Raw genomic sequence first — 15010 nt, 5'->3', positions numbered from 1 at the left:
AGATTACAGGGAGGCAGGGCTGGAAACAGAGAAACCGACTAAGAGGCTCTTACAGGAATCCAGGTGACGGTAATGGTAGCTTGGGTTAAGGAGGGAGCAGGGAAAGAGGTGACAGTTAGTTAAATGCTCCGAAGGTAGAGCTACAGGTTTACTAGTGGGGTGATCACGGAGTGTGAGAGAGAGGAGTCAAGAATGGCACCAAGATTTTTGACCTGAGCAATTAAAAGAATGGAATTGCCATTGACTGAGATGGGGAAGACTCGGGGAGGGCAGGTATGTGGTTGGGAGGGTTCACTGGGATTAGGGAATTCAGTTTGTGGCACATTGGGGTGTTTGAGGAAGAAGCTGGACAAAGTTTGAGGTGCCAATTAGATATCCAAGTTGCGATGTTAAGCAGGCAGTTGGATAAAAACTCTCTCCATCGCGTCATCAAGGGAAGGGAAGCTTGATGAGTGGGGGCGTGGGGTGGGAGGGCGTGGCCTGCTTGGCAGAGCCATATATGAACTCAAAGGGGACAAACTTTCAAAGGTAGTCAATTGACCACATGATCTATCAGGGTGACCAGAAATTGAGTACAAGCTGGGGTCCAGGGGTGAGGGAAAAGGATCCCTTACCCATTCTGAGCCCTACCCTTCTTCCCAGGATTCCCTTCAGCAGCGAACAGCCTGGGCCATCAGCCAGCTGGCCACCAGGAGGTACCGGGCCAGCTGTAGGAGGGCCCGGGCTGAGTGGCCAGACTCAGAGAGCAGCTGCAGCTCAGCCCCTGTGTGTGCCATCTGCCTGGAGGAGTTCTCTGAGGGCCAGGTAAGGCAGAGACCATGGGTCATCTCTGTGACCAGGCTGGGGAGGGAGACTAGAGCTTCGGGGAGGAGGCTGGTGTGGGTGTTCTGGCTGCATCTGTGTCCTTTGTATCATGCAAGGAGCAGAGGTGGGGGACATCCCTGAGGTTTGGGTATTTTCCTGGTCTTCCAGGAAAGAGAACTATTGTTTGTTGAGTGTGTACCATGTGCCAGGCTCTGCAGTGGGTGCTTTAGTTTTAGTCTCATGACCATGAGGGGTGAGGGTAGATTAGTTTTTTATCCTTTTGTACAGCAGAAAACTGTGTTAAGAAACTTGCCCAAGGTCATGCAGCAAAGTGGCAAAATCCAGGTCTACATTTTACCAAAGCCCATACCTTTCCTATTCTACTACGACAGTGGTCGGCAAACTCATTAGTCAACAGAGCCAAATGTCAACAGTACAATGATTGAAATTTCTTTTGAGAGCCAAGTTTTTTAAACTTAAACTCCTTCTAACGCCACTTCTTCAAAATAGACTCGCCCAGGCCGTGGTATTTTGTGGAAGAGCCACACTCAATGGGCCAAAGAGCCGCATGTGGCTCGCGAGCCGCAGTTTGCTGACCACGGCACTAGGAGGTCTTTGGAAGTAGGTGATAGCAAAAAAGGAGAGGCCAGAGGAAGTTAGGGGGATGTTCCGGTTCCTGGCCACTCCTGTAGCTACAGATAACTTTGGTTTGGCCCCTTGTTTTCTCCAGGAGCTACGAGTCATTACCTGCCTCCATGAATTCCATTGTGCCTGTGTGGACCCCTGGCTATATCAGCATCGGACTTGTCCCCTCTGCATGTTCAACATCGTAGGTAGGAGGTGGACCAAGGTCTGCCCTATGTACAGGCAGATGGGTGTGGAACAGGGATGGGGAACCTTGCTTCTGCCAAGGGCCATTTGGATATTTATAACATCATTCGAAGGTCATACAAAATTATCAACTTAAAATTAGCCCGCTATATTTGGTCAAACATTTAATTAACTCACCCCTCATGCCTTGACAGGGCCAGACCCAATGATTTTTCGGGCCTTACACGGCCCACGGACTGGATGTTCCCCATCCCTGGTCTGGAACCTGGTTTCCCTGTGGGAAAGGGTTTGCCTTGACGCTGGGAGGAAGCAGCACTACCTCCATAGTTCTCTAAGCTGCGCACTGTTCGAGAATGCCTTGTCTGAGGGGAAGGCCCTTCACAGGGCAGGCATCTTTATTATTCTAAAAATTATTTGATTTTATGACAGCTTTGTTGAGTCTAAATCTGAACTTGTATATTTATTATTTCAACTTTCTGGCAATAAACAATCCTATTCTAACACAACCAGGATATTATGACAATTTTCTAAGAGATGGAAATGAAGTGTCTTGAGGAAAAGAGAGCCTTTTTCTAATTCACCCAGCGGTGCAGTGTGTGCTTGCAGTGGCCTGGGTGAAAGAGCCCCCATGACTGAGGGGAGCAGGGGTTGCCATGCAGAGTGGAAATCCCAGGGGACAACCTGCCTGGAGGACGCGAGGGCATCCCAGGGCACATACAGGTTAGGAATGTCCTTGGTCGCTCAAATTCTGACTGGGCTCTAAGGCTGTGCAGGCTCAAGTAGGTATGCTAGAGCCACACCTTTCTGAATGCACCCTCATCGGTTTGTGCAAACACCTGTGCTCTTGGTTCTTTCTTCCAGAGGGCGATTCATTTTCCCAGTCCCTGCCACCCTCTCGATCTTACCAGGAACCAGGCCGGAGACTCCACCTTATTCGTCAGCATCCTGGTCATGCCCACTACCACCTCCCTGCTTCCTACCTGCTGGGCCCTTCCCGGACTGCAGTGGCTCGGCCCCCACGACCTAGTCCCTTCCAACCCTCCCACGAGCCAGGCATGGGCCCCCGGCACCACCGCCTCCCCAGAGCTGCACATCCCCTGGCTCCAGGCGAGCAGCAGCATCGGACAGTGGCCCAGCACCCCTTTGCGCAGAGCTGGGGTCTGAGCCGCCTTCAATGCACTGCACAGCACACTGCCGCTTGTCCAGCACCCCCACGCCGGGCCAGGCCTCATGACAGCAGTGGGTCTGCAGAAAGCTACTGCACAGAACGCAGCGGCTACCTGGCAGATGGGCCAGCCAGTGACTCCAGTTCGGGGCCCTGTCATGGCTCTTCAAGTGACTCAATGGTCAACTGCACAGACATCAGCCTGCAAGGCATCCATGGCAGCAGCTCTACCTTCCGCAGCTCTCTAAGCAGTGACTTTGACCCCTTGGTATACTGCAGCCCTGAAGGGGAGCCCCAGGGGGAGGAGACTCAGCCCAGTGTGACCTCGAGGCCTCGTTCTTTGGAATCGGTGGTGCCCAGAGGGGAAGCCCAGGTTTCCAGCCATGTCCACTATCATCGCCATCGGCACCACCACTACAAAAAGCGCTTCCAGTGGCATGGCAGGAAGCCTGGTGCTGAAACTGGGGTCCTCCAGTCCCGGCCTGCTGTTCCTCGGACACAGCCCCAGCCAGAGCCCTCCTCTCCTGATCAGCAAGCTGCCAGATCCAACGCAGCAGCCCCTACCGGGCAGCTACCCAACCCCCAACAGCCCAGGGCCCTCACAGAGCCAGCCCCAGACCTACATGATGCTTCCAGCCCCAGTCCCAGTCCCAGTCCCAGCAGCCTCTTCCACTTGCAGAAATCGGGCTTCCCTGTCCGACACCCACAGAGGAAACGGCGGGGGGGTCCCTCAGAACCTACCCCAGCCTCTCGGCCCCAGGACTTGACTGCACACCTAACTTGCCAGATTTCCCCCCATTATGACCCTGGCCTGGCATACCCTTGGTCCCCAGAGGCCCATCCATTGATCTTTGGACCTCCGGGCCTAGAAAGGAGGATGCTACCAGAAACCCCAGGCGCCTGTTACTCAAGTTCACAGCCAGTGTGGTTGTGTCTGACTCCACGCCAGCCCCTGGGACCACACCCACCTGGGGAAGGGCCTTCCAGATGGAGTTCTGGCACCCCAGAGGGCAGGCCATGCTCTTACCCACACTGCCAGGTGCTGCCAGCCCAGCCTGGTGAGTTTTCAGGGGAAGCGGGTGTGGTGGGGAGAGGAGATGAGAGCTGTATATTGCAGAACAAATGAAATCCAATGACAAGGGGTTGGTGGGAGCTGAGAAGTGTACAACAGGTGCGACAGTCAAAATACTGAACTACTGGCATTGCCTAGGATGCTGGCTGGAGCGCTCTGGCTCTGCCAGGTGTCATTCCTTGGTTACAGATCATAGGGAGGTCTCAGTGTGGCATAGACATTAGAAAACACCTGGGGTGGAAGACCCCTGGGCATCTGGAAAGGTCTGAGCTAGGACTTGGGACTCCTGAGTTGTGAGTGGAGCCGGGGGTCAGGAAGTGTGGCTCTGTGTGGATGGGTCCAGCACCCCCACGCCGGAGGAGGGAGTGGCCCTGGGTTCCTGGGTTCTGGCTAGAGCAAGGTCAAGTACTCAGGGTCAGATTTCTGCCTCAGATCCAGGTGAGAATTCTGTTCTAGACTGAAGTTGACCCCCTCAGGAGGGAGACATGGTTCCTGGACATATTTTGAGGTGCAAAATTATGGACCAGGCAGGGGTGTTACCAGAAAGGGGATCTGTCCCTGAGAGGGTCTGCCTAGGGCTGATGGTACTGTAAGGGTCCTTGACTTCCTGCAGAAACATTTCACAACAGGAATCCAGGTGAATTTTAGAGGATGTTTATTAAAGCTGGGGACAGTGAAACAAAGAAGGCCTGGGGAAATGAGCCTGGGCTGGGCTGCTTCGGCTCACTAAGAAGTCAGAGAAAGGGGAGCCTTGGGGACAGGTTCAAGGGGTTTGCCTGGGATGAACTGTCACTGCCCATTGCTCTCCTGGTTGCAAGCCTCATGGGGTCCCTTAGAGTTTAGGAGAAGCATGCCTGTGGGGGAAGAAGGAGTTGGAGGAGAAAGGCAAGGGGGTGCTCCTGAGAAGGAGAGTGAAAGGGATCTTTGAAGGGTTTAAGACTGGGCATTTAGGGGAGGACTTGGGGGAGGATTTCAATAGGATAATCATCAGCTTTATGCTGATGTACCAAAATGAGATTTATTCTCTTAATCTCATCTGTCCTTGGGTGTGGTTGGCAAATGGCACTAACTGGATTTTTGCTATCTGTCTCCCTGAGCAGGGTGATTTAAGCTATTTACCCTCTGATTGGGGAAGAGAAGTGTAAATCATTTACTCTTTTTTTTCCCCCCTCCTGAGAGAGAAAGGGAGTGGGAGAGAAACATCAGTGATGAGAGATAATCATTGATCGGCTGCCTCCTGCATGCCCCCTACTGGAGATCGAGCCCACAATCTGGGCATGTGCCCTGACTAGGAATTGAACCCTGACCTTCAGGTTCATGGGTCGACGTTCAACCACTAAACAACACATGCCGAGCCCATTTACTCTTTTAAGTGTACTGCTGCCAGGGCCATCTTCCTCAAATCAGCCATCCAGAAATCCTCAAATGTTCTGTTTTGTCCATAGTAACAAAACCTCCAACCTGGTTTGGCCTTTAAAGCTCTAGCACCATCTAGCCTCCATCTTCCTTCCCAACCTTACTTTCCACTCTCCCCTTCCCCTTGCCTTGCTCCACGCTTTAGCCAAACTGGTTTGACACGTGTTGCAGATTTTGCAGCCCAGAATATTCTGCTGCCTTCCTATTCCCATAATTCCAATTCTTACCTATTCCTAAAGGACCAGCTCATTACTCCCCTGGGACATGCTTTCTCTCCTTACTCCTTTCATCTCTTATGACCCCAGTCCTGTCCCACTGGCATTATTGCCATTTGCACACAAGCCTTCTCTCCTACAAGGTTGCCGAGTCCATACTTATTCTTTTTGGTCTTCAATTTGGCACATGTTGGCAGGCCAGATTCACGAGTGCTTAATAAGTATTTATAGGGTGAATGAATGAAGAGTAAGTATTGGTAACACACTGGTTGCTGTTATGTGTTTCTCTTTCTCTAGATTTGTTTTTCTCCTTCCTGTATCCCAACTGGGGCCCCTCTCAGCTTTCATTCTAATCACCCCTTCTGGACACACTCTCTACTCCTCCCTCTCTGCGGTTCCCTCCCTGCCATCCTCTCCTGCAGGTGGTATAAGCATGGGGGGTGGGGGGGCTGTGTGACCCTCAGTGACCTCTTTCCTCCCCTCTCTCTAAATGCAGGCTCGGAGGAGGAGCTTGAGGAGCTGTGTGAACAGGCCGTGTGAGATGTTCAGGGGTAATTACCTCCAACCAAGAGTGTGCTCTGGATGACTCAGGGCCTACCTGGCACAGAGTCCTGCTCCCGAGAGAAGAAAGGATCTCAGAAAACACCCCTCTTTTCGCCGTCCTTTCTGGAACTTCTGGAAGAGGAGTGGTGATGGTGGGTGGCAGGAGGTCTTGTTTCCTGCTCCCAGCTCCGGAGCTTGTCTGCAGCACACATGTGCAGGGCAGCACGTCTGTGTCCGGCAGGGAACCAGCTGCTGCCTGTGTGGGCTGGCTTTCCGGAAGGCTGTGTTTTGAGAGCAGGAAGCTAGGTATGGGTAGATAGGTGTTATAAAGGTGCTGCTCCTTCCCCCAGCCCCAGCAGGTCTCCCTCATCCCAAGCCTCATGTTCATACCAGACAATGTGTCCAGCCGATTTCATGACCCCTCCTCACCTCCTTTCTTGGGTGAGTCCTGCACACCAGTTTGGCTCCCCCTTTGGTAAAGCTGCTGCATCAGCGCCAACCTTGGCTCTTATAATTTTCCTTCTTTGCAAAAGGACCAAGAGCTGTGGTGACCCCGGGGCCCTAAAAGCAGGGCGGGATGGGAGGACTCTGCAGTACCCGCCCCAGTACATAAGGGAATGTGTTTTTCCCTTCTTGTCCTTAGTTTTCAGATACATGATATTAAGTCAGAGTGTGGGGTTCTCTCCCTGAGGTGGAGCTTCTGACCTTCAAGCTTCTTTGTCACTCCAGCAGCCCCCATTTCTCCAGGAGTTGGGGGTGGGGGCAATGGGAGGGGATAACTTCCTTGGAGATCTCCCATGTCAAAGTCCCAAAGTGGGCGGAACGAAGAGGATTTCTGTTGGACTTCATCTAGAAAGAGGGAAGATGGAATAAAAGTAGAAAAGACAGAAAGACAGCTGAACAAGGACAAGGGATTCTTGTCTGGGAGTCTTCTCTCCGAGTAGGGATAGGGAACAGGAGAGAACAAAGGAATAGCAGAGTGGGACCCTTGGGTTTAGATGTCCCCAGAGGCTCACTTCCCAGTATAAGCCATACAGGCCAGGGACACACAGGAAGGCATGACTGCGAGAGTAGATTTGGAGCAGGAAGTCTGGTCTGAGTAGCTGGTACCGATTGGGCAAGGGCTGAGGGGCCTCCTTGGGGTGACATTCACCCCAGGGCAGCTTGACCATTGCTGGCCCCTCAGGCATGATCCCATTTGGAATGTGAATGTGGGAGCAGAGCGGGCACAGGACCCCCCCCCCCCCTCCCCGGGAATGTTCTTCCTGCAGAGTCAGTGGGGAACTGGTACCGAGGCACCCACATGGTTATTTATATCTGAACCAGACAGAAAGACGCTTGAATCAGGCACTATGTTGAGAAATGTATTTATTTGCTAATATATTTATCCATAAATGCAGTCTGGTCTCGTGGCTTTTGTTCTGTTATGACTGTCACCCAGGGTAACACCTACGTCTTCTACGTCGACAGAAATAAATTGTGATATCAGAGGCTCGGCTCTGATGCATGAAAGGACAGGGTAGAATGGGGGGCCTGGCATCGAGAACTGGGCTATAAGCCCCTAAACGCATGGTTCAGTGAGATCAGGGGAGGAGAAAGGATGACTGGATTCTCACGGTGGTTCAGTCTGAATTATTGGGGTGCTATTTGCTTCACACACTAATTTATGATGCATCAGCCGCTTTCTTTGTGACCTTGGGCTAATACTGTGTCTCACTTTTCCACCCATAAAATGGGCCTACGTCACAGTTGCTGCAGAGCTCCCCTGAGATAGCAGAGGGAACGCATGTTCCAAAGTGGAAAGTAACCAGTGATAGAGGATGTGCTAACCTGTCAGGAGCCCACCTGCACACAGCCTGGGACCCCACGGGCACACGGCCTGGGACCCCACGGGCACACGGCCTGGGACCCCACCTGCACACGGCCTGGGACCCCACAACAAGTAGGCCTGCCTTGAAGCTGTTTCAATTAGGAGGCCTGGCTGGAAGGACAGAACAGCAGGACCTGAAGCTGTCTATACCCAAAGCTCCAATCAGATAAACACCAATGACTGTGCTCTGCCTACACACCAACTATTGTGGGTCAAGAGAGCTGGTGCAATGTCGGCATGAAATCCCACAGGGCCCGGAGCCCTGGCTCTCCACCTCGCCGTGCACATCCCCTTCTGCTTCTCTGGGAAAGGCTTGGTAGGGATGGTGGCTGCCTGGTGCCCAATCTTGAACCACAGACAGAGCAAAGCATTTAGCTTCCTACAGGGTAAAATGAAAATAATAACAATAATAATAATAATTAAAGGTCACTAATCTCGTACAGATGTTCTGAAGTAAAAGAACTGTCTACATGCTAAAAGCATAAATTATCAGCTGGAATGAGGGAACGAACGTAGAGTTTCAAAAAATAAATATGCATTTTTTTTCCGCCCTGCTGGCCCCTCACAGGCCAGCATTCCTGTGGACGGCAGATGGACAGCCTGCAATGCTCTCGCAGTTAGGAGGGAGAGGGCCGTCCCTGGATTTCGTTTAGTTCTCTGCAGAGATAATCGGGGGGGAGACAGTGGACTCTGGCCCTGCACTTTTAAAAAACGGGAGGGCAAAAAATAAAATCGGCTCTCATCCGGGATCCTCCTCCAAGACCTGGCGCGCGGCCTGGTGCCAGCGCCGAGATCAAATGGCCCGCGCCGCGGCGCGTTCCCGCGCAGGCGCCAGCTGCGCCGCCCCTCCCCCACAGGCCCCGCCCCCAGGCCCAACGGCCGCCCCGCCTCGCCCTCGTGCCCGCCCAGGTGGCGGGAGCGCGCGCCGGCCCAGGTGACTCCCGGCCAGCCCCGCCTCCAGGCGGGAGAAACCATTTCCTAAGGCGGGGGTAGAGGCGGGGCTGCGGCCTCCTAGACCGGAAGCGGACGTCTGCGGAACCGGAAGTGCTAGGCATTCTGGGTAATTCACTGTTTATATTCAGCGGAGGAGGGTGCTGTGGCTGCTTTTCCCTGTTCTGTTTCTGTCGGGAGGATGGCTCTGGAGACGGTGCCCAAGGACCTGCGGCATCTGCGGGCTTGTTTGTTGTGTTCGCTGGTCAAGGTATGTGTCGGGACCTGGTTGTTGGGCGAGTGGGGACCAAGCTGGGGGAAAAAGGATGAAACGGGGTGTAGGAAGCAGCTGGAGGCCATTGTTTACATCGGTAGGAACAGATCTTGCAGCCGTAGGCAGGCACGGACGGCCTTACATGCCTTTGAATCCTCAATTCCTGGCGCAGGCCTGACCCTTAACAGACCTTCAGTGAACTTCTGTGGGGTCTGAATGATACTGGGAGTCAGAGAAGTGGGATCAGTAGCAGAGGGAGTATATGGAGAGAGTACCTGATCTTGAGGAGACTAGGGAAAGGAATAGTAAAGCACAATTGGGAGCAAGGGCAGAAAGAATGTGAGGATGAAATTTCGGGACTGTGGGAGTGATGAGTGGGGGACCTTTGTTATACTTGACCAGGTAAGAAGTGTGGAGAAAGCTGCTTTTTCTTTTGGTCTTGTTCACACTCACTTATCTTCTTCTTAAAATTCTTCCCTCATAGACTATAGACCAGTTTGAATATGATGGTTGTGACAATTGTGATGCATACCTTCAAATGAAGGGTAACCGGGAGATGGTATATGACTGCACCAGCTCTTCCTTTGATGGGTAAGTCCCTTTAGATTTCTTTATTCACTTCTACATTACCCTTACACTACACTACCAAGTGAATGTGGGGCAGACATTTTTTTTTAATCCTCACTCGAGGATATGTTTTTATTGATATTTTTAGAGAGAGGAAGGGAGAGAGAGAAACATTGAACAGTTGCCTCCTTTATGCGCCCAATGGGGGATTGCACCTGCAATCTAGGTATGTGCCTTGACCAGGAATTGAACCCAAAACCTTTTGGTGTACGAGACGACGCTCTAACCTAGCCACCCAGCCAGGGCTGGGGCAGACTTTTGATATAATTCTGATTCATATCTAAGTTATTTGAGACACAATGTCCAGTACAGTAGCCACTAGCCATGTGTGGCTTTGAGCACATGAAATATGGCTAGTCCAAATTGAGATATGCTTTAAGTGTAAAATATACACAGATTTCAAAGATTTAGTACAAGGAAAAATAATGTAAAATATCTTATTTTTTTATTAAATGCCAAAGTGATAACACTTTGAATATATTGGGTTAAATGAAATATATTATTGGAATTAGTTTTACTTTTTTGTCTTTACTGTTTTAAGCATGGCTACTAGAAAATTTAAAGTAACTTGTGCAACTTTCATTATATTTCCACTGGCCATTTCTCCACTAGACTGTGAGCTCATTGATGGTAGTGTAGGGATTGTGTTTATCTTGTATACCAGGACCTGGCACAAGGCCTGGAAGATTATGGATGCTTAATAAATGTTTGTTGAATGCATGAGGATCCTTTTTGAAATTGAAGAGGAGGGAAGGTACAGTGATGGTAAAATATTGCCCCAAAGCTGATACTTTTAAATATAAGAAAAGTTTTTCTTGTCAAGATTGTCCAGTGGGGAGAATAGGAAATGAGATAAACCTAAGTGGCCAGGTCTCAATTTTCCTTCCCCAAGGCAGTATTCTTTGGGGTTTAAGAAGGTACTATGGTTTCTTTTGCTCTTAGGCCAGTTAAGGGTTTACACACAAACTGGGTGTGAAAGTGTTCACAAAACAGCAATCACAGGCAGTTGAATAGAAAAACTTGTTGATTGGATGAAGGAAAAGCAGTTCTCTGGTGATAGCATTTTGGAGGCTGTGATATATGAAAAATTCCTTTAAGGCTAGTTGAGGTGGTTCTGTAAATTTAAGAAAAGAAGTGTTTATTTATAAACTAAACATTACATTAGACATGACCTGTATATGAGAAAGGTTGAAACGGAATCATTTGGGGTTTGGAAAGGATTACAGTGGAACCTCGTTTCTGGAACTTAATTCATTCCAGAGGGCTATTTGAGAAGTGAGAAGCGATTTGTTTAAAAACAGAATCATTTTTCCCCATCTACATATATAGAAGCCTAAGCGACCATCCAACCATTCGACTGTCTGACCAGTAGCTATGATGCACAATGATCACCAGGGGGCAGACGCTCAACGCAGGAGCTGCTGAACTGTGGTGACTTGGCAGCTTCGGTTCTTAGGTGATGCACCCGGAACCAGAGAGGAGGGAGCTCGATTCCGGGGTGCGCCACCTGAGAACTGTTCTCTCATAATCCGGGACTCTTCCAGGGATGTTGGAGAGCCGGTTTTGGCCCGATCCCCGCAGGCCAGGCAGAGGGACCCCACCAGTACACGAATCTGTGCACCAGGCCTCTAGTTAGAAATAATGTAAATTGAGTTAATCCATGCTAATTGCTTTTTCTTTATCTAATCAACAACAGTTTTTCTATCTATTCATTTGCATGTGATTGCTGTTTTGTGAGCACTTTCACACCCTTAGCAATATTAGCACTCTTTTTTTTTTTTTAAATGTATTTTATTGATTTATTACAGAGAGGAAGGGAGAGGGAGAGAGTTAGAAACATCGATGAGAGAGAAACATCAATCAGCTGCCTCCTGCACACCCCCTCCTGGGGATGTGCCCGCAACCAAGGTACATGTCCTTGACCGGAATCGAACTTGGGACCCTTGAGTCCAAAGGCCGATACTCTGTCCATTGAGCCAAACCAGTTAGGGCAATATTAGCACTCTTGATGGCCTCTTTATGTTTTAAAATTGTGCTAATCCCCTATTTTACCAGTAACAAAAGCATTCTCTCATTTGCTTGTAGCTTTGAGACACTTTTTGTCCTGCTGAGGTATCAGCATGAAAGGGTTGTCAGGTAGAAACTGAAGTTTTGGTCAACAGCGGAGAGATATTTTTCCGTGAACAACTTGGTTGAGAACCAAACTGTTTGAGATGGAAGATGTTCGAGGAACGAGGCTTCAAATTTACATTATTTCTAATGGGAAAAAAGTGATTCAGTTTTTGAACAAATTGCTTCTCAAACACCCTTCTGGAACAAATTAAGTTCAAAAAATGAGGTTCCACTGTACTTGCTGAAGTTCCTTCAAGTTGGACCAACTTAATTCCTTTTTTAATTCTTTTAAGGTAGTCCCTTTGTTAATTTCTTAGCACTGTTTTTAAAAAAATAAACAACCGGCTGGCATGGTTCAGTGGTTGAGCATCAACCTATGAACTAGGAGGTCAGGTTAAAATCCTGGTCAGGGCACATGCCTGCGTTGTGGGCTCGATCCCCATTAGGGGGAGTGCAGGAGGCAGTGGATCAATGATTCTCATTAATGTTTCTATCTCTCTCTCCCTCTCCCTTCCTCTCCGAAATCAATAAAAACATATTAAAAAATAAAATAAAGAAATGAACAGCCTGGCTGGTGGCGTTCAGTGCTTTAGTTTCAACCTATGAACCAAGAGGTCACGGTTCCATTCTTGGTCAGGGCACATGCCTGGGTTGTGGGCTTGATTTCCCAGTAGGGGCCTTGCAGGAGGCGGCTGATCAAAGATTTTCATCATTGATTTTTCTATCTTTCCCTTCCTCTCTGAAATCAATAAAAACATATTTTAAATAAATAAATAAAATAACCAACAGGCCAAAATGGAGTCACTTTTGCTAAGCCATGGCACCAAACCAAAACTTACTAAGCAACCTAATCAAAGTTTCAATCAATCCCGGGTTCTGGGCTTCCACTCCTTGAATGGTTGTGCTGGCTGGGAACAGAGTAAAGGGGGACAGTTCCTCCCGTTTTTTCTCTTTAGTAGGTGAGGCTCTGGCTGATTGTTTCTTTTCTCTCCCTAGAATCATTGCAATGATGAGTCCAGAGGACAGCTGGGTCTCCAAGTGGCAGCGAGTCAGTAAGTATCTCCCTTTGTCCTTATCCTGAACTAGTGTTGTTGCTGTCTCTTGGTCTGTTGGGGGCGGGGGGGTGCAAGGGTGGGTCTTAAATTAGTGGGTAAGTGGCCTCAAGAGTGAGAAAGACGGGTTTGTAGGACAGACAAGGAAAGTATCCTGTGTCCTGTCATTTAATATTTTGTTTGTTGTTTTTTATTAATACTCACCAGAGAGAATGGAAGGAAGAGGAGGAGTGGGGAGAGGGAGGAAGAGAGAGAAGGAAGGGAGGGAGGGAGGAACGAACGAACGAACTTCGTTTGGTTGCCTCCCACCAGGAATGTAACTCATTACCCCCCAGTGCATGGGCCAGTGCTCTAACCACTGAGCACTCCTGCCAGGGCCTATCATTTAATATTTATAGCCAGAAGAAGTGTAGCATTATTTTTATTTTTAGCGTAAGCCTCTATTTGGTCTTTAATCTTAACTCACTCTCACTGCAGCCTCTTTTCTTCTCTTTCAGGTAACTTTAAGCCTGGTGTGTATGCAGTGTCAGTCACTGGTCGTCTGCCCCAAGGTAATAATCATCATAATATAAGCCAGTGTTTATTTACTGCACCAAGCTCTGTGGAAGTTCTTTATGTGACTTATCTCCAGTCCTCATAACTCTGAGGGAATCCAGGCACACAGAGTTTAACCCATTGTACGCCATAAGCATCTGTAGATGCAAGCGGCAGACCTTCCCTACACGCCACGTGCGTCTATAAAAAAAAATGTTTTCCCTAAGTGGCAGCCCTGGCCAACTTTATTTATTTGTTTGTTTGTTTATTTATTTATTTAAATATATTTTATTGATTTTTTACAGAGAGGAAGAGAGAGGGATAGAGAGTTAGAAACATCGATGAGAGAGAAACATCGATCAGCTGCCTCTTGCACACCCCCTACTGGGGATGTGCCCGCAACCAAGGTACATGCCCTTGACCGGAATCGAACCTGGGACCCTTGAGTCCACAGGCCGACGCTCTATCCACTGAGCCAAACCGGTTTCGGCCCTGACCAACTTTAAAATCATTTTTCGTGAGAATTTTCAGCTGGAAAATATTCAAGAACACCCGAATTGTAACATATTTATTTTTATAATATTCATTGCAAATTGTTTTTTTTTAAATTAAATTCAAAATATCGTGGCATGTGGGGATGGTTTTCATTTTGGACTCGTGGTAGTTAACTGGTTAAATAACTTGCCCAAAGTTACCCATATAGTAAGTGGGGAGGCAGAATTTTAACCCAGGCATTCTGACTCCAGAATCCTTGCTTTTGACAACTACAGTGTGTCTCTTTTTCTTCTCATTCTTACCAAGTCATTACCACACCACTTGCCTGGATCTTCAGTGGTAACAAGCCAAGGACTTTCAGTGAGCAGTCTAGGGATTCCTCCCTGCCCCCAAAGTGGTAGCTGAAGGACCTTTCCTATCTTCTTTACTCACAGTACCATTTTCGTTTTCTATCACAGGAATCGTGAGGGAGCTGAAAAGTCGAGGAGTGGCCTACAAATCCAGAGACACAGCTATAAAGACCTAGCAAGATGCATGGCTGCCAGTGTCTTTGCCACTGCCTCCTGCCTCTGCTTATTTATTGTTGAGAAACTAAATGGACAGAACTTCAAATACTCCTCACTCTCCAATTCTGAGGCTCAACGGACTGATGAGAGAGCAGCACAGCGTGTTCCTGGGCCATTTTACCTTCTTTGGACTACTAGTTGGGGTAGGAGTGGTGTGGGTTGATGGATTAATAGAGTGAATTGAGTGTGGGGTAGGATGTTTTTTTTCCTACCCACACCTCTGGCTGCCTCCTTGCCCATGGTCAGGACTCTGTATCAAATGCCAATAAACGTGAATCCATAGCCCATGGTAGATGCGTCTTGCCTCCTTAGCTGGACACAGTAAGAGCTCACTTGCCCTTTAAGCACCTTCCCAGAGCAACAGAGGCCCCTGCTGTCTCTGAGCCTCCAGGGTTACAGCATTGTCATGTGCTTCCTTGGGTTTCATTGGAAGGTCCGCTGTTTGGAGTCTAGACAATCCCATCATCCTGGTAGGCCTGTTGTCTGGGGATTGCCACCCTAGAC

General features: G+C 49.1%; 2 protein-coding genes across 3 annotated transcripts in view; both read left to right on the top strand.

Moving 5' to 3' along the window:
• The window catches only part of RNF43 (ring finger protein 43), a 59189-nt gene extending 51902 nt beyond the window's left edge, over positions 1-7287 (top strand). The window contains exons 6-9 of one of the 2 annotated variants that reach the window (XM_054709458.1): positions 643-804; positions 1535-1637; positions 2497-3858; positions 6000-7287. In XM_054709458.1, the coding sequence (XP_054565433.1) occupies positions 643-804; positions 1535-1637; positions 2497-3858; positions 6000-6043 (1671 nt within the window). In that variant the 3' untranslated portion in view covers positions 6044-7287. Of the gene's footprint in view, positions 1-642; positions 805-1534; positions 1638-2496; positions 3927-5999 lie in introns of those variants that run through there. The other variant, XM_054709457.1, reaches the window with a different exon arrangement.
• A 1684-nt stretch (positions 7288-8971) lies between these two features.
• On the top strand, positions 8972-14795 carry SUPT4H1 (SPT4 homolog, DSIF elongation factor subunit). Its single transcript, XM_008147722.3, has 5 exons — positions 8972-9117; positions 9605-9711; positions 12856-12911; positions 13409-13462; positions 14399-14795. The coding sequence occupies exons 1-5, from the start codon at positions 9049-9051 to the stop codon at positions 14464-14466; spliced, it is 354 nt and encodes a 117-aa protein (XP_008145944.1). The 5' UTR covers positions 8972-9048; the 3' UTR covers positions 14467-14795.
• Positions 14796-15010: the final 215 nt, after the last annotated feature.

Source organism: Eptesicus fuscus, chromosome 20 (assembly GCF_027574615.1).
Source record: "Eptesicus fuscus isolate TK198812 chromosome 20, DD_ASM_mEF_20220401, whole genome shotgun sequence".
Taxonomy (NCBI): Eukaryota; Metazoa; Chordata; class Mammalia; order Chiroptera; family Vespertilionidae; genus Eptesicus; species Eptesicus fuscus.
The sequence above is the reverse complement of the archived record's forward strand: the minus strand, read 5'-3'. Positions and strand labels throughout refer to the sequence as shown.

Coding starts and splice junctions, on each gene's coding strand:
- SUPT4H1 (XM_008147722.3), top strand. CDS start 9,049: ATGGCTCTGGAGACGGTGCCCAAGGACCTGCGGCATCTGCGGGCTTGT. Junction 9,118..9,604: donor TGTTGTGTTCGCTGGTCAAG/GTATGTGTCGGG, acceptor CTTCCCTCATAG/ACTATAGACCAGTTTGAATA. Junction 9,712..12,855: donor ACCAGCTCTTCCTTTGATGG/GTAAGTCCCTTT, acceptor TTCTCTCCCTAG/AATCATTGCAATGATGAGTC.